Source organism: Caloenas nicobarica, chromosome 13, assembly GCF_036013445.1.
Source record: "Caloenas nicobarica isolate bCalNic1 chromosome 13, bCalNic1.hap1, whole genome shotgun sequence".
Classification (NCBI taxonomy): domain Eukaryota; kingdom Metazoa; phylum Chordata; class Aves; order Columbiformes; family Columbidae; genus Caloenas; species Caloenas nicobarica.
In genome coordinates this window covers 18,625,635-18,651,029 of record NC_088257.1, presented here as the reverse complement: position 1 = coordinate 18,651,029, position 25,395 = coordinate 18,625,635, and the positions used below count along the sequence as shown (strand labels likewise).

The 25,395-nt window shown below is 59.9% G+C and overlaps 3 protein-coding genes across 3 annotated transcripts; 1 reads left to right on the top strand and 2 right to left on the bottom strand.

The window, feature by feature from the left end:
• Positions 1-515: 515 nt before the first annotated feature.
• Positions 516-2,647, bottom strand: LOC135994128 (proteinase-activated receptor 3-like). Its single transcript, XM_065644437.1, has 2 exons — positions 2,554-2,647; positions 516-1,540 (listed from the first exon to the last, which is right to left on the bottom strand). The coding sequence occupies exons 1-2, from the start codon at positions 2,645-2,647 to the stop codon at positions 516-518; spliced, it is 1,119 nt and encodes a 372-aa protein (XP_065500509.1).
• A 1,774-nt stretch (positions 2,648-4,421) lies between these two features.
• On the top strand, positions 4,422-10,449 carry FCHSD1 (FCH and double SH3 domains 1). Its single transcript, XM_065644079.1, has 19 exons — positions 4,422-4,500; positions 4,752-4,849; positions 5,307-5,352; positions 6,169-6,242; positions 6,497-6,641; positions 6,719-6,855; positions 6,928-6,991; positions 7,099-7,227; positions 7,426-7,548; positions 7,631-7,726; positions 7,809-7,916; positions 8,018-8,122; positions 8,370-8,600; positions 8,675-8,758; positions 9,081-9,237; positions 9,343-9,548; positions 9,654-9,750; positions 9,828-9,895; positions 10,045-10,449. The coding sequence occupies exons 1-19, from the start codon at positions 4,480-4,482 to the stop codon at positions 10,108-10,110; spliced, it is 2,055 nt and encodes a 684-aa protein (XP_065500151.1). The 5' UTR covers positions 4,422-4,479; the 3' UTR covers positions 10,111-10,449.
• A 633-nt stretch (positions 10,450-11,082) lies between these two features.
• RELL2 (RELT like 2) lies at positions 11,083-20,450 on the bottom strand. The gene is made up of 7 exons (XM_065644362.1): positions 20,243-20,450; positions 18,540-18,605; positions 18,396-18,462; positions 17,881-18,069; positions 13,708-14,269; positions 11,562-11,604; positions 11,083-11,167 (listed from the first exon to the last, which is right to left on the bottom strand). Exons 1-6 carry the CDS (start codon positions 20,448-20,450, stop codon positions 11,563-11,565), a joined length of 1,134 nt encoding a protein of 377 aa, XP_065500434.1. The 3' UTR covers positions 11,083-11,167; position 11,562.
• Positions 20,451-25,395: the final 4,945 nt, after the last annotated feature.

The following is a 25,395-nucleotide window of genomic DNA, read 5'->3' as shown; positions in this document are numbered from 1 at the left end:
AGGAAACAACATGGTCCCAAGAGCTGATCCCAAAGAGAGAAGAAAGAGGAAAAAGGCAGAAAGGCTCAGAGGCCTCTGCAGAACGGCAAAAGGCCAAACCAAACGTCCCACACAGAAATCCCCCAGCTGCACCCCAGAGCAAGCAAGAGTGACAAAGCCCAAAAGAGCAAGCAGAGCCACCCAGAAGGTCCTGACTCCTTAAATATGGAGCATGACACCAATGGGATGGAATACTCTTATTGGTCAGTCTGGATGTCAGTCAAGCTCCACCCCATCCATGCCCCCTTCCTCGCTGCCTCACACCTGTGGGCAGAGCGCTCAGAACATCCTTGTCTCTCAGACCAGAGCAATTAAAAACATTAGCTCTGTGCTGGGCTGTTACTCTCGTTCTCAAACTAAGTCCAAATAATGAGCCTGATAGCTAGGAAAAAGAAAGGTTTCTAAGTGCACGAAGAAAACCCACTTTCAGTCAAATCAGCACAAGGGGGACACAGCCCTGCACTCCCCAGCCCTGCCTACAGCTGGCTGTCCTCACTGGACCTCAGGGGCAAGGCTGCCTTCTTTGAGACCCTCCCTGACAAGGTCTTGAGCCCCCCCAGGCGGCAGCCACATGCATTCCAGACCCAGCCCCGAAAATCCTGGGAGACATAGAAGTAGATGAAGGGATCGAAGCAGTTGTTGAAGGCACCGATGGCCAGAGCCAGGGCATATCTGACATAGGTCGGGTTGTGGCACCCCGTGGGCTCCAGCATGTAGTGGATGAAGAGCAGGACGTTGCTGGGGGTGAAGCAGAGGATGAAGACCAGGAGGACCAGGGCCAGGACACGCACCACCTGCCCATAGCGTCTCCTCTTGGGTAGCAGCCGCACCAGGATGCAGCTGTAGGAGACGGTCATGAGGATGAAGGGCAAGCCAAAGCCCAACCCCACCAGGCAGAGGAAATAGTAGCTGAGCAACACATGCTCATGCTTTCCCAGGACATCGTGGCATGTGGTGATATTCAGGCTCAAGATGTGACTTGTCTGAGGACGCAAAAGCAGAGGGCTCATGCCTAGGCCCACCACCAGCCAGACAACCACGCAGACACCTGCTTTGACCCACATCCAACTGGAGCCCTTCCACAGGAATGGGTGCACCACAGAGATGTAGCGCTCCAGACCAATGCAGGTGAGGAAGAAGATGGAGCTGTACATGTTCCCGTAAAAGAAGGCCACCATGGTACGACATAGGTAGTCCCCAAAGAGCCAGTCATTGCCCAAGAGGTGGTAGGAGATCTTGAAGGGCAGCAGGAGCACGAAGAACAGGTCAGCACTGGCCAGATTGAGCAGGAAGAGGCTGTTGGAAAGTCTCCTGAAGTTGGTCACCAGGACCCAGCAGGCCAGAGCATTGGCTGGCAGCCCCACAACCAGCACCACGGAGTAGAGGGCAGGGAGGAGGCGGGTCGTGAGCGTGCTGTTGAGAAAAGTTTCCATGGAGGCACTGGGGCACGTGGCTTCTTCTTTGGGGGTGAGAGGGATCAAGACTCGCCCTTGGATACGTGCTGCAGAGGACACAAGGCATCAGGCTTGGCCGAGAGTCCCCTCCTACTGCCCCTTCCCACTCAGGAACATGCAGGAGTTGTCAGCCCCTGTAGAGCCGCCAGCACATGCAGGAGCTGGCGTCTCCCTGCCCCATGGCAGGGGACAGCTTGAGGCACAACATCCTGCCACCCTCGTCTCATGGAGCCGTGCCACATCCTGCACTGTCCGTGCCACTCGCCCAGCAGTGTAATCACAGCAGTGCCAGCCCAGCTGCATGTCCTGCCCGCAGCCCAGACGGGTTCTGCTCTCACACACGGCTCTGCTGACATCCCTTTTCCTACCGAACCCAGCACAACAGGTCCCCACAACCCAGCGCGATCAGAAGGGCAGACAGGAAAACCATGCCAGGACAGCGTCGGGATGTGGTCACACAACACAGGGTGGGAGAGTTTCTCCTGCCAGGGTTCCTTCCTCTTCCATCACAGCCCCACGTCACAGTCGGGGCTGTGCACGTCTCCCCATCCTCCTGCAGTCAGAGGGTTTTCATTGCATGCTCAAAACCAAAGTGAAGAACAGGAAGGGCCCGAGACAGCAGACAAACAACTCCTGATCAAACCCCTTTTCTGGCTTGTTCAAAAAACACATTCAGGATTTGTTCCCCTGTGCATCACCCCCGGCTCCAAAAACTCCATCCAAGTGGTCCCCAGGACACCCAGCCCTGAGGCGCCCCAGTGACATCTAATATGTTTCCCTCAACCTCTACCACATCTCCACATCCAGGGGACAGGGGATATTCAGTTTAAGAGAGCAGTAATCTGATTTTTGCTGCCAGAAGGTGAAGGGGTGGCAGGCTTCAAGGTCTTCATGTAGGTTTTCAATGTGCACACCAAGGGAAAGCAGTAGAGCAGTGTCCCAAACTTTCGCTGTGACACCCAGCTACCGCCTCCGAGTGTCATGGGACACAATGCCGAGGTGTCCCAGCAAGGCCTCCCTGCCCTGCCCCATCAACCCCCAGACCCATCAAGGCACTTACTTGAGGACAACACTGCCGAGCCAAGACAGGCACAGCCAAGCAGGAGGGTGACGCTGGCAGCAGCAGAGCGGAGTGAAGGCACCAACCAGGACATCTCTGTGAAGCAGCCTCTGCTCAAGCTGGGTCCACACAAATGTCACAGGCAGAGCTGGCCCTGTCATGCGTCACCACGGCAGGACAAGCTCCCGTCCTCACACCGCCAGCAGCCTTCCTCTTTTTCTTCCTCGTCCCACTCGGGGGCTGCCCACTTTCCTACATGAGGCGGGGATCACAAGATGACCAGGAGGTGCCACCACCACCGAGCACCTGAGGGACATCACGGAGGACGAGGTGATTTCCAGCTGCTGGCATGCGATGTCATGGCTGTGAGGAGGAGGAAGCAGATGCAAAGCAGCCATCAAAATAGAGCTGTGAACGGCAGCAGTGGAGCTGTATGAGCCCCAGAAACGGGGCAGGAAGGGGACAGCTGGGTCTCAGCCCGGTGACACGTGCACCTGCAGCACCTCAGGGGCACAGGGCACCCTGCCTGCCCAACCTTGCCAGGACTAGACATCCCAAGGGATCGAGCACCTTGGCTGGGCTGACAAGCCAATGTCATCCTGTAGATGTGGTCATCCTGCATTGTCCCAGCCTGCTGCCCTCTTCCTGCCACCCAAGTGGGTGCTGCGTGGCCCCCAGGCCTTTTTCCTGGTTCCCTCCTGCAGCAGAGGGGACATGGGGGGGAATAACAGACCCAGCGACCAAGAACAGCTCAGCCTTGCACATCAACACACATCGGGGGAACCAGGGTGTGCAACTGACCCTGAAAATGTCAGGGAGAAGGGGACAAAAGGGACAGCACAGAGAGCCACAAGCTCTGCAGGAACCACAGAGAGACAAAAACAGGGCAGAAGGAGAAGTGAGATCTGAAGGGGGTGGGAGGGAGGCAGAAGGACAAAGGGACAGATGGCTGGGGGACAGACAGGGCTAGGGCTGGCTGTGGAGCCCTCATGGCTCCAGGTGCCCCACACCAAATGCCACTGCTCAGCACCACGCCTGTGTCCCCACGGCAGGGTCCCACCAAGCTGACAAGGGTCACTGTGCACCCACCCTATGTCGTGGGACCTCACGTGTCCCCTGTGCCCCCAAACCAGTGCCCTGGTGCCCCACGTGTCACGACATCCCTGGACCAGTGCCCTGCATGTCCCCACAAACCATGACAGGGCCCCAGGACTCCCAGTATCCCCATGCCTCAGAATTCCCCATGTCCCCCTGGCCAGGACATGGGCCCCAGCACTCCCCACATCCCCATCTCCACATGTCCCCATATCCCCACATCCCTGCCTTCCTGTGTCCCCGTCCCCCTGTCTCCTCGTGTCCCAGTCTCCCCATTTCCCTGTGTCTCCATCTCCCTGCCTTTCCATGTCACCATCTCCCTGACTGTCTGTGTCCCCATCTCCCCATGTGTCTCTGTCCCCTTGTCCCCATCTCCCCATCTCCTCGGGACCCCACGTTGCCATGTCCCCATCTCCCTGTGCCCTTGTGTCCCCGTGTCCCCATGTCCTCATATCCTGATGTCCCTGTCTCCTCATGTCCTCATGTCCCCACATCCCTGTGTCCTTGTGTCCCTGTGTCCCCATGATCTCATGTCCCCCTGTCCCCACGTCTCCACCTCCCCACGCTCGTGTCCCGGAGCTCACACGAGATGTGCAGCACCAACCACTAGGTGGCGCGGCGGACACCGAGGGGGGCGTGGTTTGCCTGGCGCGGTGGGCGTGGCTTGCCTGGGAAAGCGCGCGTGCCGAGGGGCGTTGCTTGCGGGGGCGGGGGCGGGGCCTCCGGGAGGGGGCGGGGCTGAGCGGAGGGCGGGGCCGGCCCGGGCCCGGTAGTTCCGGGCTGGGCACCTGCGGGGCGGCGGCGGGGACCGGGACCGGGGACAGCACAGAGATGCAGCCGCCGCCGCGCAAGGTGAGCGCAGGGCCCAGGGGCGGCACTGGGGCGAGACTCGGCAAAGGGAGACCGGGTCCTCCATCGGCGCCGGCGGACCGCGGCCGGGTCCTGTGGCGAGGGTCGGGAGTCGCCCCCGGCGGACCCTCACCGGGGTTGGGGCAGCTGGGCGGTGGCCACCGGCACCTGCAGTGACACCGGGGGCGGGGGACGGTGGGAACCGGTACCGGCGGGAGCGGTGGTCCCGGGTGCTGAGCGGTGCCGTCCCGCAGGTGAAGCTCACCCAGGAGCTGCGGGTCCGGCTCCTGGAGCAGCTCTCGGGCCTGCAGGGCAAGCAGCAGCGGGATGCCGAGCTGCTGGAGGACATCAGGTAGGGTCCCCACGCGTGTCCCCTCCACCCTGAGCTGAGGCCGGGCAGCTCATCCCACGCGTGGGGCGGGCACGGCTCACCTTGAGCCTGACGTGTCGAGGTCACGGGCTCCAGCACCCACTGGGGTGGCCAGATAAATCGTAGAATCACAGAACCGTTTTGGTTGGAAAAGCCCCTCAAGCTCGACGAGTCCAACCGTTAACCCACCCCTGGCACTGCCCCATGTCCCTGAGAACCTCATCTCCGTCTGTCCAACCCCTCCAGGGATGGTGACTCCAGCACTGCCCTGGGCAGCCTGTTCCAATGCCCCACAGCCCTTCGGGGAAGAAATTGTTCCCAAGATCAAATCTGAACCTACCTAGATGGGGACATCACGGTGTGGGGTGGTAGCAGGGGGGTGATGGCAGGGGTGGCCTGTCCCAGCACCACCTGCCCCTCACCTGCCCTCTCCCCACAGGTCCTACAGCAAGCAGAGGGCTGCCATCGACAGAGAGTATGGGCAGGTAAGGAGGTGCCACCGTTTTTTTGGGGACCAGTGTCCCAGGAGGGCACAAGCATTGAGCCTTATCTTTCCTCCATGGGGTGTTTCGGAGTGGGGCACGGCCGCTTGCAGGCAATGGGCAATGACGGGGATCACCTGAGCAAAGCTTGGCTGCTCGCTACCGGCCGCAGAGGCCAGTGGCAGGTGGACTCAGCATTTTCCCTGCCAGGGGGTCACTGGCCACATTAGGGCAGCCACTGGGCTGCTTTGCTGAGCACAGCACGACCCAAACCTCCTGTGTTTTGGGGGCCCAGAGGGCAAACTGTGCAGGGGAGGAAACCGCCCGGCTCTGCTGTCTGCTGGGTCATCGCAGGGCTCTGCTCTTAAATGTCAGAGCCTGGCTTTGCTCTGTGAGATGTCCCTGAAGTGTCCTTTGGGGACACCCTGCAGCAGCCTGGCACATGCATCCCTGTTCCTGCCTTCCCCGCTCAAGCTGGGGGCACCGTTCCCCCAGGGTTGGGGTCCTGCTGTGCTTGGCTTTCCTGGGGGCTCCTCTCTTCTGCATCTGCAGTCGATGTCCCTTGCTGGCACCCCCTGGGTCCCAAAAACTGCAGGAGGGGGGCCTGGTGGTGGCTGCTCCCCAGAAAGGTGTTCCCGCATGGGCTGGGGTGGGGTCCCTTCTGACACTGAGCCACTGTGGGGAGTGTGTCCCCTCTGCTCTGGGGACACCCATGAGGTGGGCTGGTGTGAGGGTGCCCAGTTTCAGCCCCGGAGTGGGACAGTGGGGTGCTGGGGTGCCCAGCATGTCAGGCAACAGTGATGATGGGTCTGTCTGCAGGCACTTCAGAGGCTGGCGAGCCAGTTCGTGAAGAGAGACTGGCAGCGGGGCCGCGGGGAAGCCAGTGACACGAGGTGGGCTGGTGACAGGGTTGGGGACTAGGGGCTGGGGCTGGCTGTGCCCATCTGTGTCCCTCCCAGCTGACCTAATGCCAACCAGGATTCAGGTGTCCTGGGGATGCAGCCCTGGGCGGGATGTCCCCAGGGGTGTGGTACCCAACCCGGAGGGGACCACAGGGGCTGGGGGTGCTGCTGTCCTGCTGGCATCCCTGAAAGCTGGTAGGGGGGCAGGAGATCGCCATGCCTTGTCCTCACCCCTCCACCCGCAGGAGCGCCGTCGCTGTCTGGAAGGGCGTCATCGAGGGGACCGCGCACGCCGGGCAGGTCCGTGTCAACGCCTCAGAGACCTACCGCTCCCTCGCCACTGAGGCCGCCCGCACCGCCCGTCTCTCCAAGGAGAGAATGCTCAAGAAGGTACTGGGGCAAGGACGTGTTCCCCCATGGCTGGGTGGCGGGGACGCCTGTCCCCTGCCAGCTGACGCTCCCTGCAGGGCATCGAGCGGCTACAGAAGGCACAGGCGGAGCTGCTGGAGACAGTGAAGGAGCTGGACAAGGCAAAGAAGCAGTTCACCCACCTCCAGCGGAGCAGCGAGGTGGCCAAGGACAAGGCAGCTGATGTGGAGGCTCGGTGAGCGGAGGGGACCATGGCGGGGGGTGCCATGGCTGCGGGGTGGTCTCATGTCACCCCCAACCTCCCCAGGCTCCGAAAGAGCGACCGGAGGATATTTCACACCAAGGCCAGCCTGCAAAAACTCAGCGCCAAGGTCAGCAGTGTGGGGGGCCAGCGGTGTCCCCAAGCACAGGGATTCAGGAGGACATGAGATGCTGGCCCCCACCCCATCACCAAGCCCCGCTCTCCCCGTCCCCGCAGTTCTCAGCGCGGCTGGCCGAGCACTCAAGGCAGCTGGTGGGGGTGCAGAATGAGTATGGCTTTGCCGTAGCAGCTGCCACCGCTCACCTGGAGCATTACCGGCGGGTGGAGCTGCCCGCTGCCATGCAGGTAGGACCTGCCTGGAGCCCCTTGTGTCCCCTCCCGAGGTCCCACAAGAAGCATCTCCCTGGTGCTGCTGTGAGACGGAGCAGCAAGGAGGGTCCCACTGGTGCGGGGACAGGGCTGGTGGCACTGCGGGGTCAGGGATGCCCCCGGGGGGCTATGGGCAGTGCCAGGGGGTGTTGTCTCCCACCCGCTTTTCCCCAGGCGTTGGACGGTGACCTCTACGAGCGGCTGCGGGAGCACTTGTCGGTGGCCAGCCGGACGGAGGTGGAGACCTGCCGGGCCACCCGGGATTGGTTCCAGGGCGTCGCGGAGGCGTCTGTGCAGGTAACAGCACCCATCCCAGGAGCAGGGGGGGACAGGAGGGGACAAGTGACCCCCCCGGCCCCATGCTGCTCCCCTGCCACAGGTGTGCCGGGAGCAGGACCTGCTCCTCTTCCTGCAGGAGCATCCTGCTTTCACCCTGGCCCCCCAGCAGCCCTTCCAGCTCGCTGGGGTGGAAGAGGTAAGTGCAGGCGGGACATTATGGGGGGATTGGGGAGATACACACAGCCAAGCCCTTCTCAGCCCGCCCTGTCCTCACCCAGGTGTCCCTGCTGCCACCGGGGGACGACGGGGCCAGCCTGGAGAAGGAGGCCCGGCGCTGGGCCACTCGGGTGGCCCGGGACTGCAAAAACAAGGCGCACAGCGAGGAGGTGGGTGCTGTCCTTCCCCACGGAGCACAGGGGTGCTCAAGGAGGGGTTGTCTCTGCCCCCACCAGCTCCTGCCACCCCCTGACCTGTGGGTGCCCCCCAGGCGCTGCAGCGGCTGGAGACCAGGCGGCAGCAGGTCCCTGAGGCGGAGGCGGCCGCTGCGGAGCGGCGGATGGAGGAAGCGAGGGAAAACATCCGGAAGGCGGAGGTGGGTCCCCTGGGCAGGGGGCTTGGGGTGGCCTCAGGGTCCGTCACCCCCATGGTGGGGGACACAGGGACGGGGAGAGGTGGCGCTGGGGATGAGGCACTGGGGATGCGGTGTTGGCGATGCGGCGCTGAAGATGCTTTGCCACTTTGGCCACCAATCTGGGGACCAGGAGTGACAGGGCCTGCTGGGCTGTCCCCCCACCCTGCAGGTGTCCCTTTAGCCTGTGACAACGCGTGTGTGTCCCCAGGTCAGCCGGGTGAAGGCCGAGGCGCGGCTGGCGCTGCTGCGGGCGGCAGGGCTGGATGTGGACGCATGGCTGGCGGGGGCCATAGTGGGGGCGGGTGAGGAAGCGCCCGCGGGGCTGGATCTGGCCGAGTTTGATGACTATGAGGACAGCGACGAGGCAGACGAGGACGACGAGCCCAGCCCTGCTGCCCGCACCTACCCCTACACCTGCCGGGTGATTTTTGGGTACCAGGTATGGCCATGGCTGCCTGCCCCCCACTCTGCCAGCACGCACAGCCTCCCTGCCACTTCATCCCGTCCCTGCAGGGCTGCCAGGTGGACGAGCTGTCCATCACCCAGGGAGAGGAGCTGGAGGTCATCGAGGATGGTGATGCAGAAGAATGGGTGAAGGTGAGAGTGGGCTGAGCTGTCCCAAGCAGGGGGAGACACATTTCAAAGTTCACCAGGGCTGTCCCTGCCCCGGGGTCTGGGACAGTCATGGAATCACAGAACAGTTTGGGTTGAAGGGCTCTTCCTGACTCCCCCAGTGCCCCCCCTGCCATGAGCAGGGACATCTGCACCACCTCAGGTTGCTCAGAGCCCCGTCCAGCCTGGCCTGGGATGTCTCCAGGGATGGTTCATCCACCACCTCTCTGGCCAACCTGGGTCAGGCTCTCACCACCCTCAGGGCCAACAATTTCTTTCTCAAGTCACCTGTTTTCTGCCCCTCCAGGCTCGGAACAAGGCAGGCCAGGTTGGCTATGTCCCCGAAAAGTACCTGCTGTCTCTGGGTGGCGAGGCGGGGGCCGGGGCCGGCCCCCCAGGACCCTCTGCCCTGCACCGCCAGCTCTCCAGCATAATGGCCGCGGAGCTGGTGCTGGAGCCTGGAGGTGGGTGCCGGAATGTCAGATGTGCGGGGCTGGTTCCCAAGGGCTGCTGCGCCCCTGCTGCAGCACTACGGGGCGTGCTGAGCCCCTACCCCATCCTCTCCACAGCCTGGCTGGTGCGAGCCCTGTACGACTACGAGGGGCAGAGCCCCGAGGAGCTGAGCTTCCCTGAGGGGGCCATCATCCGCGTGCTGCCCCGCGCCCCCGGCGAGGTGGACGACGGCTTCTGGACGGGCGACTTTGACGGCCGTGTCGGTGTCTTCCCCTCGCTGGTGGTGGAGGAGCTCACCGGGGGCCAGGGGACAGCTGGGCAGGTTGGTGGCAGGAGGGTCACTGTGTCACCATCTTGTGCCATAGCTGCTGGCGGGAAGACCCCTCCCTTCCCGCTGTTCCCATCTCTCTTCACTGTGTCTTCCCAGGAGCTGCCATCACCATCCCCACCGCCCTTCTCCCCTCCCAGCCTGGTGCCCGGGGCCAGCCTGGCCCCCAGCCCCTCTCCCGAAACACCGCTGGGAAGTGAGTGCACGGAGGGGGCTGGGAAAGGGGCTGGGGGGGCATGCGGAGAGCAGGGCTGAGCAGCCGCGCCCTTCCAGGTTGCAGGCAGGACGGCGCAGGCAGCGGGCAGAGCTCTCCAGACCTGGCAGCCACCCGTCTCCGGCCGGTAAGCCCCGTCACAGTGACACTGTGTCCTGCTAAACCTGCCCCAGGCCTCCTATAACAGGGTCCAGTGACACCCCTGTGCTTTGGAGGGGGGTCTGGAGTAGGGCGAGCAGCCTCAAGGTCTTGGTACATTATCTTCTCTCTCTGCAGCTCCGCGCACCCCCCCCACCCCCTGGCAGAGCCCCCGAGCCTGATGCCGAGCTGCACTTCAGCTGATGCTGCGGGTGCCCCGTCCCTCCCTGCTCCCCAAAAAGCTTCATCCGAGCAAACCGTTCCCCCCTCCAGGCTGCCGTGCCCAGGCAGGGGCTGGCGCTGCCCCCTGCCCCGAGCTGGTCTCTGCAGGGGTCACATCTCACCCAGCACCCCCACACAGCCTGGGGCCTCCTGGCAGCCCCAGTATGGGGGTACTGAGTGCCATGGCCGTGCCCCGTCTCCCCCAGATCTTGCCTCTGCCCCCCACACCCGGCACTGCCCACAGAGCCCCAGGGGGCTCAGCCCAGGGCCCTGCCTGTCCCTGGGGCATCTCCCCGCAGGCAGGGGGGGCTGTGCCTCAATAAAGCCAGTTGCCTCTGCTGAGGGGTTCAGCAGCTTTAATGGTTTGAGCTGGCCTATGTACAGTGCGGTTACACCCCAAAGCTCACCGGGGGCCCCGGGGCTGCCTGCTGGCTGGGCCGGGGTGCGATTCTGCCCCCCAGGCCGGGCTCCGGCCCTCCCCGTGCCAGGATGGGGCTGGGGGCTCCTCTCTCCGCCCGCATCTCCGGCGATCCGTGGGGTCCCGCGCCGGTGCAGGATTTGTGCCTGTGCCTGCTCTACGTGGTGGGGGTGCCCAGGGGGGCTGCACTCTTCGCGGTGAACGTGCCAGTGGGAGTGGGGGTGGTGCCCCCCACCCAGGGGGGTCTCAAGCTGCTGCTTCTGTCACTGCCCCTGGCTGCAACCCCCTCTGGCGCATCCTTCCCCCGGCGCTGGGGGCTGCACGGACCGGGTGGGCAGCGGGGACTGGGTGGTGTCCTGCTCCTGCCAGGCCCAAGGGTTCCCCCAGGAGGGTGTCCGGGGTGCAGTGGGTGGGAGTCGGGTACCTATTGCCAATGGGATGAGGTCTGGCGCCGAGTGCGGTTGTCCGTAATGTCGGCGCGTCGCTCCGGCCATGCCAAGCGCGTAGCTGCCCACCCGGGGCCAGGGCCGGCTGCCCCATGGTCCTCCCACGGCAGAGCCCCCAGCCCAGCGTGGGGGCCAAGGGCCACATGTCCACACTTCAGCCGGGAGTGGAGAGTAGCTGGGGGGAGAGGGACAAGATGGGGCTCATCCTCATGGCCCTGGCATCCCCAGCCAGGATGAGGCTTGTCCTCATTGCCCTGGCATCCCTGGCTAGAATGGGACTTGTCCCCATGGCATCTCAGGCCAGGATGGGACTTGTTCCCATGGCCAGGCTGTCCTGGCCCCGTGTCTGCCTGGCGTGGGCCCGGATGCCCACAGGCATCGCTGCCTGTGGCTGGGCACATGGGCAAGAGCACCTGCCCACGCAGGACTTGGTGCATTGAGAACTGACCCTCCTGGAGAAGGGGCTCACTCTCCATCACCAGGCTGTGATCCACCAGGACAGGGGCACTGCCAGTGTGGTCCCCCCGACACCTTGGCCATCGCCCCAGGGGCTGGGGACAAACACTCACGTCACACGGTTGCTCCTCGGTCCTGCATCACAGCGCTGGCCTCCTGTGGAATCATAGAATTACAGAATAGTTTGGTTTGAAGGGACATTCACAGCTCATCCAGTGCCCCCCCTGCCATGAGCAGGGACATCTTCACCAGCTCAGGTTGCTCAGAGCCCCTTCCAGCCTGGCCTGGGATGTCTCCAGGAATGGGGCATCCGCCGCCTCTTTGGGCAGCCTGGACCAGGCTCTCACCACCCTTGTTGTAAAAAATTCCTTCTTCAGGAAGAAATTATGGAGGAGGGATGTGGATGTCAGTGCTCTCATGGGACCGGAGTGCTGGGGTGGGGGCCAGGTCTCTGTTGGCCACAGCAGTGACCCATGGGCCAGGGGACAGAACCCCCTGAGGCCCCAGGAGCTGAGTACAGCCCAAGCGCCATCTCTCTGCCCTTCCCTATCACCTGCAGGACATATTGAGCAGCATCTAACAACCCTTGTGGTGGCCCCGGCTGGGACCTGGGAGATGAGGAAGTGGCCCAGTGGTGCCACGGCTTGGTGACAAATGTCCCACTGAGGTTCTCCAGGGACCCCGTGTCCTGGAGCACACCAAGGCAACACCCCAAAACCTGGTGCAGGGTCCAAGGCAAGAGCCTGGTGGCACAGAGGAGAAGGACAAAGAGGAAAGAATTTACTATGTCTCTGGGCTTGCCCTGCCTGTAACTGCTGCTCCAGCAATCAGAGGAACCACAGCCATGTGAGGAAGGAGGACCTGTAGACACCTCTTCAGGTCTCTGGAGAAGGTCTTGTAACCCATCAGCTCTGTCCTGTGGGGCTGCCTTGAGTTGCCTTTCACAAAACAGCTCAAACATTCCATCCCAGTCACCAGAAAGCAAAAAGACGGAAACAATAAGCACAGCAAGTTCCTGCTTGTTCTTCAGCCTGTGTTTGGTGAGGAACCTTCCCCGGGCTCTGCCACACTGACCCAGTCCTGCCCCGTCCCACCTCCCTGCCCAGGACTGGTGGAGCTCCAGCAGAGCAGCCCCAGGGAACATCCCCGGCTCTAGAACACACCTGGATTTTTACCCAGACCGTTTCCTTCCTTCTTCTTCCAAGGGCTTTGCCACCTGTGCCCTGGTGCTGGTTTTGTGGGGTGAGCCCAGGCCAGCCCTGGGGCTGCTCAATGCACGTGTCCCCAGGGAGGTGACATGGCTCTTGGTGCCTTCCCCCAGTCCCCTGCCATGAAAATCATCTTTCCTCACCCCCAGAACCGCGTGTGAGCAAGGGAGTGAACATGTTGGGTATCCGCTCCCACCACCAATGGCCTTATTGGCTGTGTGGTGTTAATAACAGCCTGAAGGCAGTGTCAGGGGACATATCCCCCAAACTGGGGGCCATTGACAACTACGCAGGTGGTGTCCTCTCCACTGCTGCCCTGGAGCTCTCTGACACCTCCAGCAAAGTGGTCAGGTGGGAAGGCTGGGAGATACCAGGGTGTTGGGAGCCCCCCAGCTCTGGCCAGGATGGGCCTTTCTGTCCCCTGAGCACAGACAGCACCAGCCCCTCCAGAGCAAGGAAGAACAACCAAGAAACAAGTTGGCGTCACCATTTCCTGGACTTCAAGAAAGGCTCCTGGAGACATCTGCCCCTGCTTGTGCATTGCTGGACATTGTGAGCCCCAGCACTGCAGCGAAGCTATAGTTTGGGGAGACCAAGCCCTGTACAGCAGCAGACCTCCCCCAGGTCAAGACAAGGTGATCCCAATGGATGTCCCCAAAGAGCCTAACCACAAAGGAAAACTCATCCTTTGCCCGAGGGGCAGCTGGCAGCAGGTCTGCAGCATCTCCCATGCAAGTCAGTGACCTGCCTTTTCCCCACAGTGCAGGTACCAGCAGAGTGGGAGCTGTCACGGTGACTCTGCATGCTCCAGACATGGAGATGGATGGGTAAATGCAACCAAAAAAAACATAAGCAGAAACAGGGTGGGCAAGACAGGACAGGTCCCAATCTCAGTCAGCCCGGCACAAGTTTGGCTCGCCTGTCCCCGCTGCACAGCAAATGCCACCACGCTTGAGCTGGTTGATCTCATTGGCAGCAGGATGTGGGGTGCTGTGCCACAAGCCCTCCAGCCCAGGGAACCTCACGGGGACAAGGAAGATGAGGAACCTACCTGCCGCCCCATGTCCTCTGTTCCGGGCTGTTTCCTGCTGCCATCATCCCTCCCCAACTCATCAGCCTTTTCGTGCAGACTCAGGCTCCCGTGAATATCTGACACTTCATCTGCTGACCCCAGTCCCATCTCCTCCAGGTAGATGCTGGCTCCTTCCTGCACCAGCTCTCCCGGGATGCTGGGACTCGACCCTCCCAGCATCCGATGGCTCAGGAGCCTCCGCTGGCGGCTGGTGCTCCCCGGAGCATCCTGCAGCGACCCCGCCATGCCGGAGCCCTTGCCTGCCCGTTGGCTGTCACGAGTGCTGGAGCTGGCTGGTGTGTTTGGGGCCGGGGTGGTGGAGCGGCTCTGCTCCCCACCCTTGCTGCTCTGGGCACCTTTCTGCACGGCTCCGTTCTGCAGGCCACCCACGGGGACAGTCCCGTTGCGAGCCCGCTCCCGCTGGAGCCGGTCACTGCTGGGCTCCAGCTCCTCTGTGCTGGGCTCCTGGCTGCCGTCGGGCAGGGGACCGTCCGGCTGCTCGTGGAAAGTGGGTTTCTTCCCGATATGTGTGACACGAAACCTGGAATGGGGACAGGACAGATCAAAATCCCTTCCCTCCTCTCTCCCGGCTGTATTTTCAGCTCGCCTGCACCTCCAGCCTTGGATCTACACTGTGATGTCTTGGTGCTGATCTCCAGCCTTTCAGACCCATTCAACACCACTGACTCCCCCACTCTAGACATGCCCCACTCTGACCTGGAGCCATTTTTCCCTTCATTTTTTGGCAAAAAAATAGAAAGAGAAGGTAGAAAAGGTAAATCCAGACGTTGGCCAGTACAGATCCTGCCAGCCTGTCCTCCCTGCAGCAAGATATGTCGCAACTCTTGGAAATGCTCTGAGATATAACCTGGATGAGCTTGTACAGGAACTCAGGTGTCAATTCAAGCAAAAGCAAACTAGCAGAGCCTGAGGAGGAAGGGATGTCCACGCAGAGTCACATGGATGTTGCATCCAGTGACCAACCACCATCAGGACAACAAGAGCCAGCATTCATGGCAAGCAGTACACCCTGAGTGAAAGCAGGGACAGGGTTTCAGCAGGGCGAGCTGTATTTGGGTATAGGGATCAAAGGACAGGAGGAGCTGTTCAGCTAAAATCTGCCAGAGCACATTGTGCGCCACCCCCTGGAGTGGTGGATGGTACCAAGGTTGTTCACCAAGGTTCCAGCATGTACCAGGTAACAGTTCAGAGCTCCGGGGCAGGGAGGAGAACAGCTGCAGAATTAGGTCTGACACCCTCAAAGGATGCATTACAATCAGAGGTGATGCAATATTGCACCTGGGGAGAAGAGAGAAGTCAGGGATCTACCATAACTTTTTGTTGGTTTGTGAGGGGTAACGCATAGGCAAACCTACAAGTCTGACTTGCAAGTGAGCTGGTTGTGACTAACGCTGTGGTTTCTCTTCGTAAGCAATGCAAGCCGCTGCTGGACCAGTAGATGGGAAATCTCTTCCATGGTGAGCTGGTGTCCACCAGCCAAAGAATGCTGATCCCACCACAGAGACCTCATGCAGCCCATGACTCACCCAGCAGCTGCTCTCCCTGCACTTGAATCACACACAGAGGAGCTGCAGACAGCCCTGGCTCTGCTGATGTTCAGCTGCGAGTCAGCGTCAGGGCAAAATATAACTTAAGCAGCAAAGTTCAAGCTGGAGATGAGAGAAGAACAAGGCCATGGCAGTGCAGCCATTCTGAAGGAAGACGCTGAGAAGAATGGTCCAAGAGATAAGAACAGATGCCAGATGAGGTGCCAGAGATGAAGGAGACCACCACCAGGCTGAGGAGAACTGTTTGTGAACAGCACAGACCCCTCAGCATTGTGGTTGGAAATGATGCTCATGATTGTAAGGATCAAGAAGAGAAATGCTGCAGATGAGGTACCCACAGGACTGCTCGAGTCAGGCCAAGCAGCAGCAAATGTGACCTTTCAGGTCTATCCAGATATCTGGGGACAAGGCACCAGCTCTGCGATTTGGGAAGACCAAAGAATGTTCCAGTCCCAAAGAGGGACAGGGAGGAGGCAGGAGTGGCAGGACCATTTCTTGGTTGAGCAATGTCAGCCTGGAAGAGCTGGGAATAAATTCAAAGGAGCAGAGAGGGTTCAGACTGGCAGGGACACAAGAGGTGATGTAACCAACCTCTGGATGGTGGGGGGAAAGGCAGGAGAGCACTGGCTGCCTGCCGAGGCAGCGTCGCTGGGGTGTTTGGTTCAGTAGGATGTGTCACGCTGTGGCTGATCGGGCAAAGGATGGAGGATCAGACACAGATGTTTGGGTGGACAAGCTCTGCCAATGACAACAACTGGTTTAGGAAAAGCTCTAAGATAAACCGTAAATCATTCAATAATATAAAAGTACAGATTTACACTAATCTTTAGCATTGAGCCCTTTAGCATTGAGCCTGTGCCCACCAGCTGCAGATTGGACACAGTCAATGAGTTGTAGGTAACAGGGAAGGGGGCTGGACTCTCAACTACCATGTCCAAGGCAAAAGCATAGCGAAAAAAGGAGAGGAACAAGACCTGAAGATTGCAACTCAAGAGGTGGATCAGTCATGAATCAAGGTACTTTGTGCAATCAGGATGTTCATAGTAAATAAAACAGTGCAAGGGCAGTCCCAGAAAAGTCATCCAGGATCTGAAAGAACAAAGGGGCTAGCTTGGAAATGAGAACCAGAATTTGGAGATAGTTTTGTACCTCATGGGCACATAGACCCCTCAGCGGTTGGACCTTATGCCAAGGAGATTCAGGAAGTGGAAAGTTTTAAAATACAGCCTTGGAGAAATGCAATTTCTGTCCCATGGAGAAGGCCAATGTGATACGGGATATCAGAAAGGATAAAGAGAGAAAAACAAGATTTGAAGGAAGGTGCCTTTAGGAAAGAAGAACACCTTCTCCAAAACTCAGACCTGAGAGGAGACTGAGAAGAGCATGGGTGAAGGACACAGAGGAGCGGATTGAGCTGGGCACCAGCCAGGGAATGAGATTAGCTGCAAGCCTGCAACAGTGCAGAGATCTGACTTACTAAATACCACCATTTCGACCAAGGACAGCTGATGGCAATGAGCAAAGAGGAAGCCAGAAGCTGTCAGTCTCCAGAAGGTGTGATCTTAGCTGGAGTTCAGCATGGGGAGGCCTGGTGTGTCTCTCCCCTTCACCAGCTCCCCATAAAGCCTCCAGTTCACCTCCCTACAGAGACTCCTCACTGTGACAGAGGAAAAACCCCACACCCTGATGCCTACTCTGGCTCAACAAAAGGACTGTCTCTCTGGACCACAACCTGCAGCTTCATCAAAGCTTAGGCCCTGAATGAAGACCTGCTGCAGGATCTGGGCACAGCAGAGCTTTGTGTCTCACCAGGATGGCCATCCGGGGAGCAGCAGTTCCTTCTCACCCTGCCCTGGTCACCTCTGTAGTAGGGAGCTGAGCCCTGGAAGACCTTCCTAAACCTTTCTGCTGAGGAATGAGGCAACCTGGGCGAGACTGCAGATTGTACCGAAGGTTACTGACCACACAGAGACCACAGGTAGCTCAGGAAGTCCCTTGAGGTGAGACCAAGGTGGATCTGGAGTAATATTTGTGGGAAGTATCAGGTACACTCCCTTATATTCCTGCTGTGTCATCTAATTACCGTTGTCATTGGACGCAGACCTGCAGGAGCACAGCCACTCTTCTATTCTGATGGTGGTGGCTGGTAACTTGCTCCTGGGACCTGTTGTCACCTCCTACCCCTCCTAATGAAATCCCTAAAACCTGGGGTCACTGTCTCTGTTGGGCACCAAGAGCCCTGCTTGCACACATCTGGGACAGCAGCTTGTGAAAGGACATGGATTTGGGGCTCTGCCCAGCACTGAGTCAGCAGGACAACCCGGGCTTGAGTCACCTTCTCGGAGAAGGAGGGAAGCCACCATGGCCTGCCATGTACCACAGGTATTTCCAGGTGCAAGAGGCACCTGGGTCCTTGGGACTCCCATCTGCAGAGCTACTGCTGAGGCATCTAAATGGGGAAGAGCAAGAGGGTGCCTGGCATGGGGCAAGTGGGGAAGGGGAAAGGAACAGGGGAGCTGAGAAGACTCTCCATGATGCTCCATCAGAGCAGATGAGCAGTGTCTGGCAAGGCTCAGTGAAGTACCTGCCCACTGAGAAGACGGTGGTCTCTCCAGGATGCATCCTGCCTTTGCCTTCCTTGGACCGTCCTTGCCGATGCAGCGGGTGCCTCTTCTTCTTGCTGCAGTGGATGCAGGGGGCCTGCGTGGAGCCCAGATGCACCGTATGGTGATGGGGCGGGCCCCCGTCCTGGCTGTTCCGATGGGGACAAAGGCTGCAATAGAAGAAGGACGCAGCAGATTGTGTTACCTGGAGACTTCCCAACCTTGGTGCCGCCTCACTGCAGCAAGCCCTGAGAAGCAAAAGCTCTGGAGGGGACCTCCTGTAAGGACGTAAATAAGGAAGATCTATTCCATTCCCCTTGACAGTGCAATGAAACACTCATCACAACCCTTGGAGGGAGCAGGATTTCTTGTTGGAAAGATGCTTTGTAGCAAGCTGGAAAGGGGCTGGATGCAACATCTCTAGACCAAGGTGATAGCCAAATGTGGCTTCTCCCTTACTCTGCAGGAGCCACAAGCCGGTATAAGCTTCCCTTACCTGGGCACTGGCAGTGGGATGTCCCCTTCATTGTCCCCCAGCATCTCCTTGAGGGCCTCTGCATTTGCTGAAGAGAGAGGAAAAAGGGAATGCATCAGCCAAAATGGTCAGCACGTCTCCCGGTCTGCCATAGGAAATGCTCACCTTCGTTTTGGATGATGCATCTCACAATCTTCTCCACAGTGTCCTCGTTCAGCTCCTCCTCTTCATCTGAAAAGAGAAAATGTGGCTCTGAGGGCTGGGATTCAGAGTCTCAGTGCCTTCCCAGGAGCAGCTGCATCAACAGAGACTGGAGAAGCCTCATGTCCCCTGTCACACTGGGAAGCCCCTGGGGAACACCAGATCCCTCACCCTGGAAATGGCTAACCCAGCAGCCATGTGTGGAGGGAGGTGGTGGTCATGTTGCTCCTTCAGAACTGAGGAGCATCACCAAAAATGAGTCAGAAGCAGGTTCAAAACCAGTCGAAAGAGGAGACTTCTCATGGGGACAGTCCAGCCCTGGAGCCCCCGGCTGCAGGATGCTGCGGGTGCTAAGAGTCTCCAAGGGTAAACGGGACAAGTTCACAGAAAAGAAACCCGCTGGAGCCTGCTAAACATGGAGAAACCACCTCTGATGGAGAAAGCCTTTGAGCTGCATGCTGTTAGAAGCTTAAAAGAGTATGCTGGGGAAACTTGGCTCGGTGTCTGCTCTGTTGTGTTATTCATCCCCAGCATCCACCACAACCTGCTCTGACCGCTGTTGAAGGCAGGAGGCTTGGCTGGCTGGACCTTCAGCCCAGTGTGCAGTATTCCATGTTCCTGTGAGCAGCTCAGAGCTGTGGTCTGGCAGGCAGCTGCCTCAAATACCATGGTCAAGGGCTGCACCATGATCCTGGAAGCCGGTGGAGGTGCTTCCCTGGGCTGAGGCATCTCCAGCGGACAAGGCCAATCCTGGAAAGTTCAGATACTGTCTCCATGGCATGTGCAGCCAAGTCATTAAAGCCAGAGGAGCGCACCTAAGGACACCTGGAAGCTCCTGCTGCATCCATGGGTGAGCTGGAGGAGTCATGTTTTCCTCCCGAGCACTGCCGCTGGCACAGGGGACCCAGAGGAGTTATGCAGCACCATTTGGCCATTTTCAGTTAAGGAGGCAGATGGAGGCACACATCTTCTCCATTTCAGCAGAGACTCATGAAACCATGAAACAACAGAGCTTGCTTGGACCAGGCTCTAGCTTGCACCCATGCTGGATGCTGCCATGACTTTCCAACCCAACTACCCAAGAGTGACTTAGGGTGGCCTGAAGTGATGGAAAAGATCCTAAAGGTCACCTTCTAGCATGGAGCACTGGTCCCAAGGAAACACCCCTTTTCCTCTGGCCTGCATGAACACAACAGGGATTAGAGGAAGACATGACCGATAGCAAACACCATGCTGGCCCCATGCCGGACCTCCTAATGCAAAGGGGCAAAGGGACAACCTGTGTCCTGGCTGGGGGATGCTTTCCTTGCAGGGAATATGGGTTGTAATTCAGGCACTGGGAATTTGGCAGGTCCCAGCCCTTGATTGGAATTTCCTTTTGGTCACAATGCCGCTTTGGGAAGGGCCAGAGACTGGTTGTCACCTCCCTGGCACCACCAGCCTTGGCCAGCCTGCAGAGCCAGCGGATCAGAGGCCTCTCCAGGCCACACATCCCCGTGGAACATCACGCTGCTCTCACCACCCCATCCCCTTTTCCCAACCCAGCAGCACACGACAGGTAAATCCTCCCGGCCCCAGCCCAGAAGTGTATTTAAAGAGCATCCATCCACCCCAGGCGAAAGGCAGCGCCTGAGCCCCCTCTGAGCCTCCATCACCCCAGCACTCACTGGCCTGGAGCTCCGCCAGCACGTCTTTGTTATCTGGGTCGAGCTCGTCCCGGAAGGTCCGGCACCGGTAACCCTTCTTCTTCAGGACATGGCAGATCAGGAAACCCACCAGCCCCATGATGAAGAAGACGAGGACAAGGAGGAAGACCATAGACAGACTGTGCTGGGGGTCTGACTCCCCATCGTCGGTGCTGTTCTGGTCTGACATGCGGATCTAGGAGAAGGGGGAAGGTGGCTCAGGGACCTCAGTGCTCACCCCCCCACCAGGCTCCCGGTGCCCATCTTCCTTATCCTCTTCTTCCTTCTGCCCTCCTTGGGCAAGAACCAGCCCCCAGCTCGGGGTGGGCTGCCAAGGGCTCGTCTCTTGCCCCGCAAGGTCCGGCATGGGGGGGTTCCGACAGAGGAGAGGGCAGACTGGAGGTGGCTCGGCGCAGTCTCCCAAGGACACTGCTGCCCCACACACACCCGGCAAGAGGCATCCCAAGGGCAGCGGTGGTGGCAGGAGCATCCCCTCAGGCCTGCCCAGCCCTGGGCTGAGCTGCTCCCCCGTCCCTTGCAGGCGGCTTCCCAAGGGCACCGGTCCCCCAGCCTCCCCCGGGCTTTGCGGCTGGCGGCATCACCCCGCTCGCCCTTGTGGGAGGATGAGCATCCTTCCTCCCCGCACCGCGCAGACCCGCTCCCCCTCGCATCCCTTGCTACTCACAGCCAAGGGCCTCCGCCGGCAAAGGCAGAGAAGGCAAAGGCGCAGGCAGGGCAGGCAGGGAGCCGCGGCAGCCCGGCTGGCAGAGGGCCGAGCCGGCCGGCAGCTCCCGCATCGTCCGCCCGCAGAACCGAGCTCACTCTCTCCGCCCCGGCTCCCCTGGGCTTTCCCGGTCTCCCCTCCCGGGGGGTCGGAGCACGGCTGCCGCTTGCCGGCTCCGCTTCCCGGCACAGGCAGCGTCCTCCCCCAGCCGTCCCCTGTCCCCGCTGCTGCGGCGGTACCTGGGCCTGCGGTGCTCCGCAGCGCTCTTCTCTTCACCTTCACCTGCCTCCTAGCAACCCCGCATCCCTGCGGCTGGGGACCGCGGCGAGCATCCTCCGGCCCACCGGCTCCCTCCTGCCTTCCTTCCTCGGGAAGGAGCCAAGCTGGTTGTGGCTGCCGCGGCAGCCTGCCGCCGTCTGCCAGGGAGAGGGCACCCGCCTGTCCCGACCCCGGAAAATATCTCTCCGAAGCGGTTTCGGCGGATGAATGTGCGGACAGAAGCCGAGGGACACGCCGGCAGCCGCAGCGGGGAGCAGACAGGAGTGCTGCTCAGGGAAGCCGGTGCTGCCGAGCTGCTGCCCGCCCCGGGGCGAATAACCTCTCCCACACGCAAGCCAGCCCCGATTTCCCCCCCCGCACCCTCCTTTCCAAAACACTGGGCAGTTTTTAGAGCACTGAGCTGTGGTGATGGGTAGGCAGAGGGGTGGAAGTGGGAGTCAGCAAGACCAGGACTGGTCCCACACCAGCATGTGTGGGGGGAGAGGGGTGCAGACACCCACACCATGATCACAGCACCAAGAAGATGGTGGAAAAGGAGCCCCAAGAGACCCCACTGCCCAACACCCTGCCCCAAGCCAACTGTCTCTCACTCCTTCCTAAAAAAAGGCTGGCGGAGCCATTTGAAATCTCCAGCTGTGGTGGTCCCATGACCTCTTTCTCCATCTGCACCACATTATCCTCACTCTGGGAAGCTTCACCCAACTCCCCTTAGCTACTGCAAATTAGGCTTGCTCCTCTCCATCCTTCGACCATCAGTTCTCCATCCACACCCTGAGAAGCACAGACAACCCTTGAAATACCTCCCACCCCACCTCTCCTGAACTGTCTATCTAAATACACATTCATTTGTGGTAATCATCCCACCACACTCCATGTTGCCATGTGGCAACCTGAGACTCCTCCAGGCTTTCAACTATGTGAGGATGAATGCTCCTGTCCCTCCCCACAAGTGACCAAGGGTCAACCTTCAGGAACCCGGGAGCTTCCTCCATCACTGTGACATTGGGATGTCACCACATCATAGGTGCCACCAATCTGTCTGTTGTCCTGGCTGGGAGACATGTCCTAAGATAGACCAACTATGGCAAGAAAAGCCCACGGGCAGCAAGACTGACTGTTCCTGCCATGCTTTGCTAAGGCTGCAGGAGAGGAGAGGTCTCCTGGTGCTGGACCAACAAGCTGCAACATCATGCAAGTCTCTGCTGATCAAGACTTTAAAGGTAGTTTATTCCTTGCCCTTGTTTCTTCGATACACAGGACCTTGCAGGTCCGGGTTTCTGCAGAGCCCCAGGGGGATGCAGTCATGGTGAGCTTATTTCCATTTTGCTCGTGCCCACGCACGCTGCCCTGCACAATAAATTGCTCTTTCTCCCTCCAGGCATTTCCACCCACCCGATGCATTGCTGCACCCTATCCCTGTGCCAGGCAAAATGAGCCCGGGTCTCTCAGCCCTCCCCGCTCCGAGGGAAGATTTCCATTTTCCCATAGCCCCTGGTGTTGAGGCGTTTCCACAACCCAGGGGCTGCAGGGTGGGGAGAGGGAGGACGGTGCAGCCGCCCACGTGGGGACAAATCCTGGTCCTGTGTGGGGTGGACAGGGACGAGGAGGGGGCTCCGCTATGATCACGCTGCTCCCACCCTGCTCCACAGCTGAGTTGTCCTAGCTGATGACATTTCTCCTCCCAGTGCTCCTCCTGGGCATCACATGGCCCTGGTCTCCGTCCTGCTCCCACCACCCCGGCCTCAGCATCCCTTCGGGCTGCTTGATCTTCGTCCAGCTGTGGGACCCCATGAGCACTTTGATGGCCAGACCGTGAGCCTTGTCCCATGCAACACCTCGCAAGTGACCCAAAGAAGACACCGTGGCTCCTCTCTGCCCTGAGACCAGCCAGGTCACCCACTCCAGGCTCTGTGACAGGCACAGGCGTGAGTCCTGGAGGGGCATTGGATGCTTCAGTCCCTCTCATGACATTACCTGAAGCCCTTAAATCTTAAGCCACCAGGTCAAGAGGTGGCTGGGGAGGGAGGGAATGGAGTGACTGAGCAGAGGGTGGAAGGACAACACCATCCCACATCGCCTCGTCCCGCGGCCAGCTCTGGTCCCAGCGTATCGCCACGTTACCTCTCGTCTGCTCTCTTCCTGCGCCTCCTCTGCAGCTGTTACGACAGATGTCACCTCACGGACAATGCAACCATGCCCGCCTGGGGGATTGGCTGCCCCGGCCCCGCTGGGTGTCCACGTGGCAGCTAAACGGGCCAGTGTACCCAGCTGTGGCAATCCCACACGCAGGCTGTTCCTGGGGGTCTCTGCTACAATGCTTGGCCCGAAAATTGCCATCATCTCTGCAAAAATGCTACATCCCATTGTGTCAAACGTCTCCCTGAATCTGAAGCCCTTACTGAAGTTTTTCAGTCATCCCCAGCAAGCTAATGGCCTTTAAACCACAGCATGTTTTTGCTCTCTGAGCACAAAGAGCATCTAAAAATATCCCTCGCTGACACTTTCTTTGCACCGCTCCAAGGCTCATGAAGATGTCTGGACCAGCGACCAGCTTCCAGAGAGCGAGTTGAGCCGGCAAAGCGATCCCCGCTGGAGGCAGGGATGTGTTTCTCTCCTCCTCACCCATTTTCCCCAGCCATGCGGCTCAGCTGTGACGCTCGGGTGGCCCCGAATGGACATTATCTGGTGGCAGCACCTTGCGGAGCAACGACCAAGTGATCGTCATGCGAGCACGCAGCCCCCACCAAGACGTCAGCGCGCACCACGCGTTTGCTGCTACACCCTTGTTGTTCAGCACGTCTAAAACTTATTTATTTAAGATGGTGGGTGTGGGGTTCAGTGCCCATTGGGCTGGAGATCTGAGTGTCCCTGACCTGTGTGGTCACAGCCAGAGGGTCCCAGCATCCCCCAGAGCATCCTTGCTCCGTGCTGGGGAGCCGCATCCTAAGGGGAAACACACACGAGGAGCAGCGCAGACGGAGCAGCGTCCCCACAGTGAGTGGCAGAGTCAGCCAGAAGCATCATTTAATCAAACCACGATTTAATCGCACCTCGACACTTGTTCTCTCACCAGCAGAGCACCCAAAACCCCCTGCTGCCCCACCAGCCCCGTCCCACGCACTCCGGGCCGCAGATGTGAAGCTCCCGTTGCTGCACGCCAAGCGGTTTCCCTCCTGCACATTTGTTACCTGACATGAAAATCCCGTCGCTGAGAAGCCAGTGCCAATCTGCCATGGTGTCCATCCTTAGCCAGCTCTTGGTGTGTCCCTCAGGGGTCCTTGCCCGCTGCCTGCTCCTCTCTGGGACCCCGTTTTCTTGCAGGTTTGGGCAGCCTGGATCTCATGCAGCATCCTTCTCCCTCCACCTCCTGCCTGTGGGACACGGTCAGGCAGGAGAGCGGCAGAACCAGGACCTTGCCAAGCACCGTTTTCAGCTAATTTGTTTTCCAAGCCTTTGGGCAAGACTAGCAGCTCTATTCATCCTTTCTTCTCTCCAGCCCACAGGAAAAAGCTTTTTGTTGCTGGCGTCACCCACGGCATGGCCCCGTCCCACGCTGGCTCCGGGCGAGGTTCAGGGTTTTTCCCCCGTTCCCCACGGCTGCTTCTTCGCACACTACAATTTTCCACCTGACTTTTGTTTTCCGCCTGCCTGGCGGTGCCTCCCTGTCCACACTCCCTGCCAGCCCCAGTTGGGTTATTTTCCAAGGCTGCCACGGTCGGGAGGACCTGCGCCGTAGCGGGGTGGGACCTGGGATGGGTGCTTGGCCGGGTGACAGCTGGCGGTGACGGTCCCCGTCCCTCACAGCTTAGGGGTGCTCCTGGGAAGGAGACGAGTCCCCTCAAGGTGTGGGTGCCCCGTGGAGACTCCACTGGCTTGTCCCTGTGCCTTTAGTGGGTGGGATGCGGCAGCTGGGGAGTGACTGGGGGAGGCTGAGGGTGACTGGGGGGCAGCTGTAGAGTTACAGGAGAGAACCCCGTGGGCAACGGGGAGCAGCTGGGAGTAACTGGGACCAGCTGGGAGTAACTGGGAACAGCTGAGTGTGGCTGAGGGCAGCTGGGGCTGATTGGGAGACAAGTGGGGGCAACTGGTGGGCAGCTGGGGGTAGCTGGGGTTCACTGGGAGGCAGCTGTAG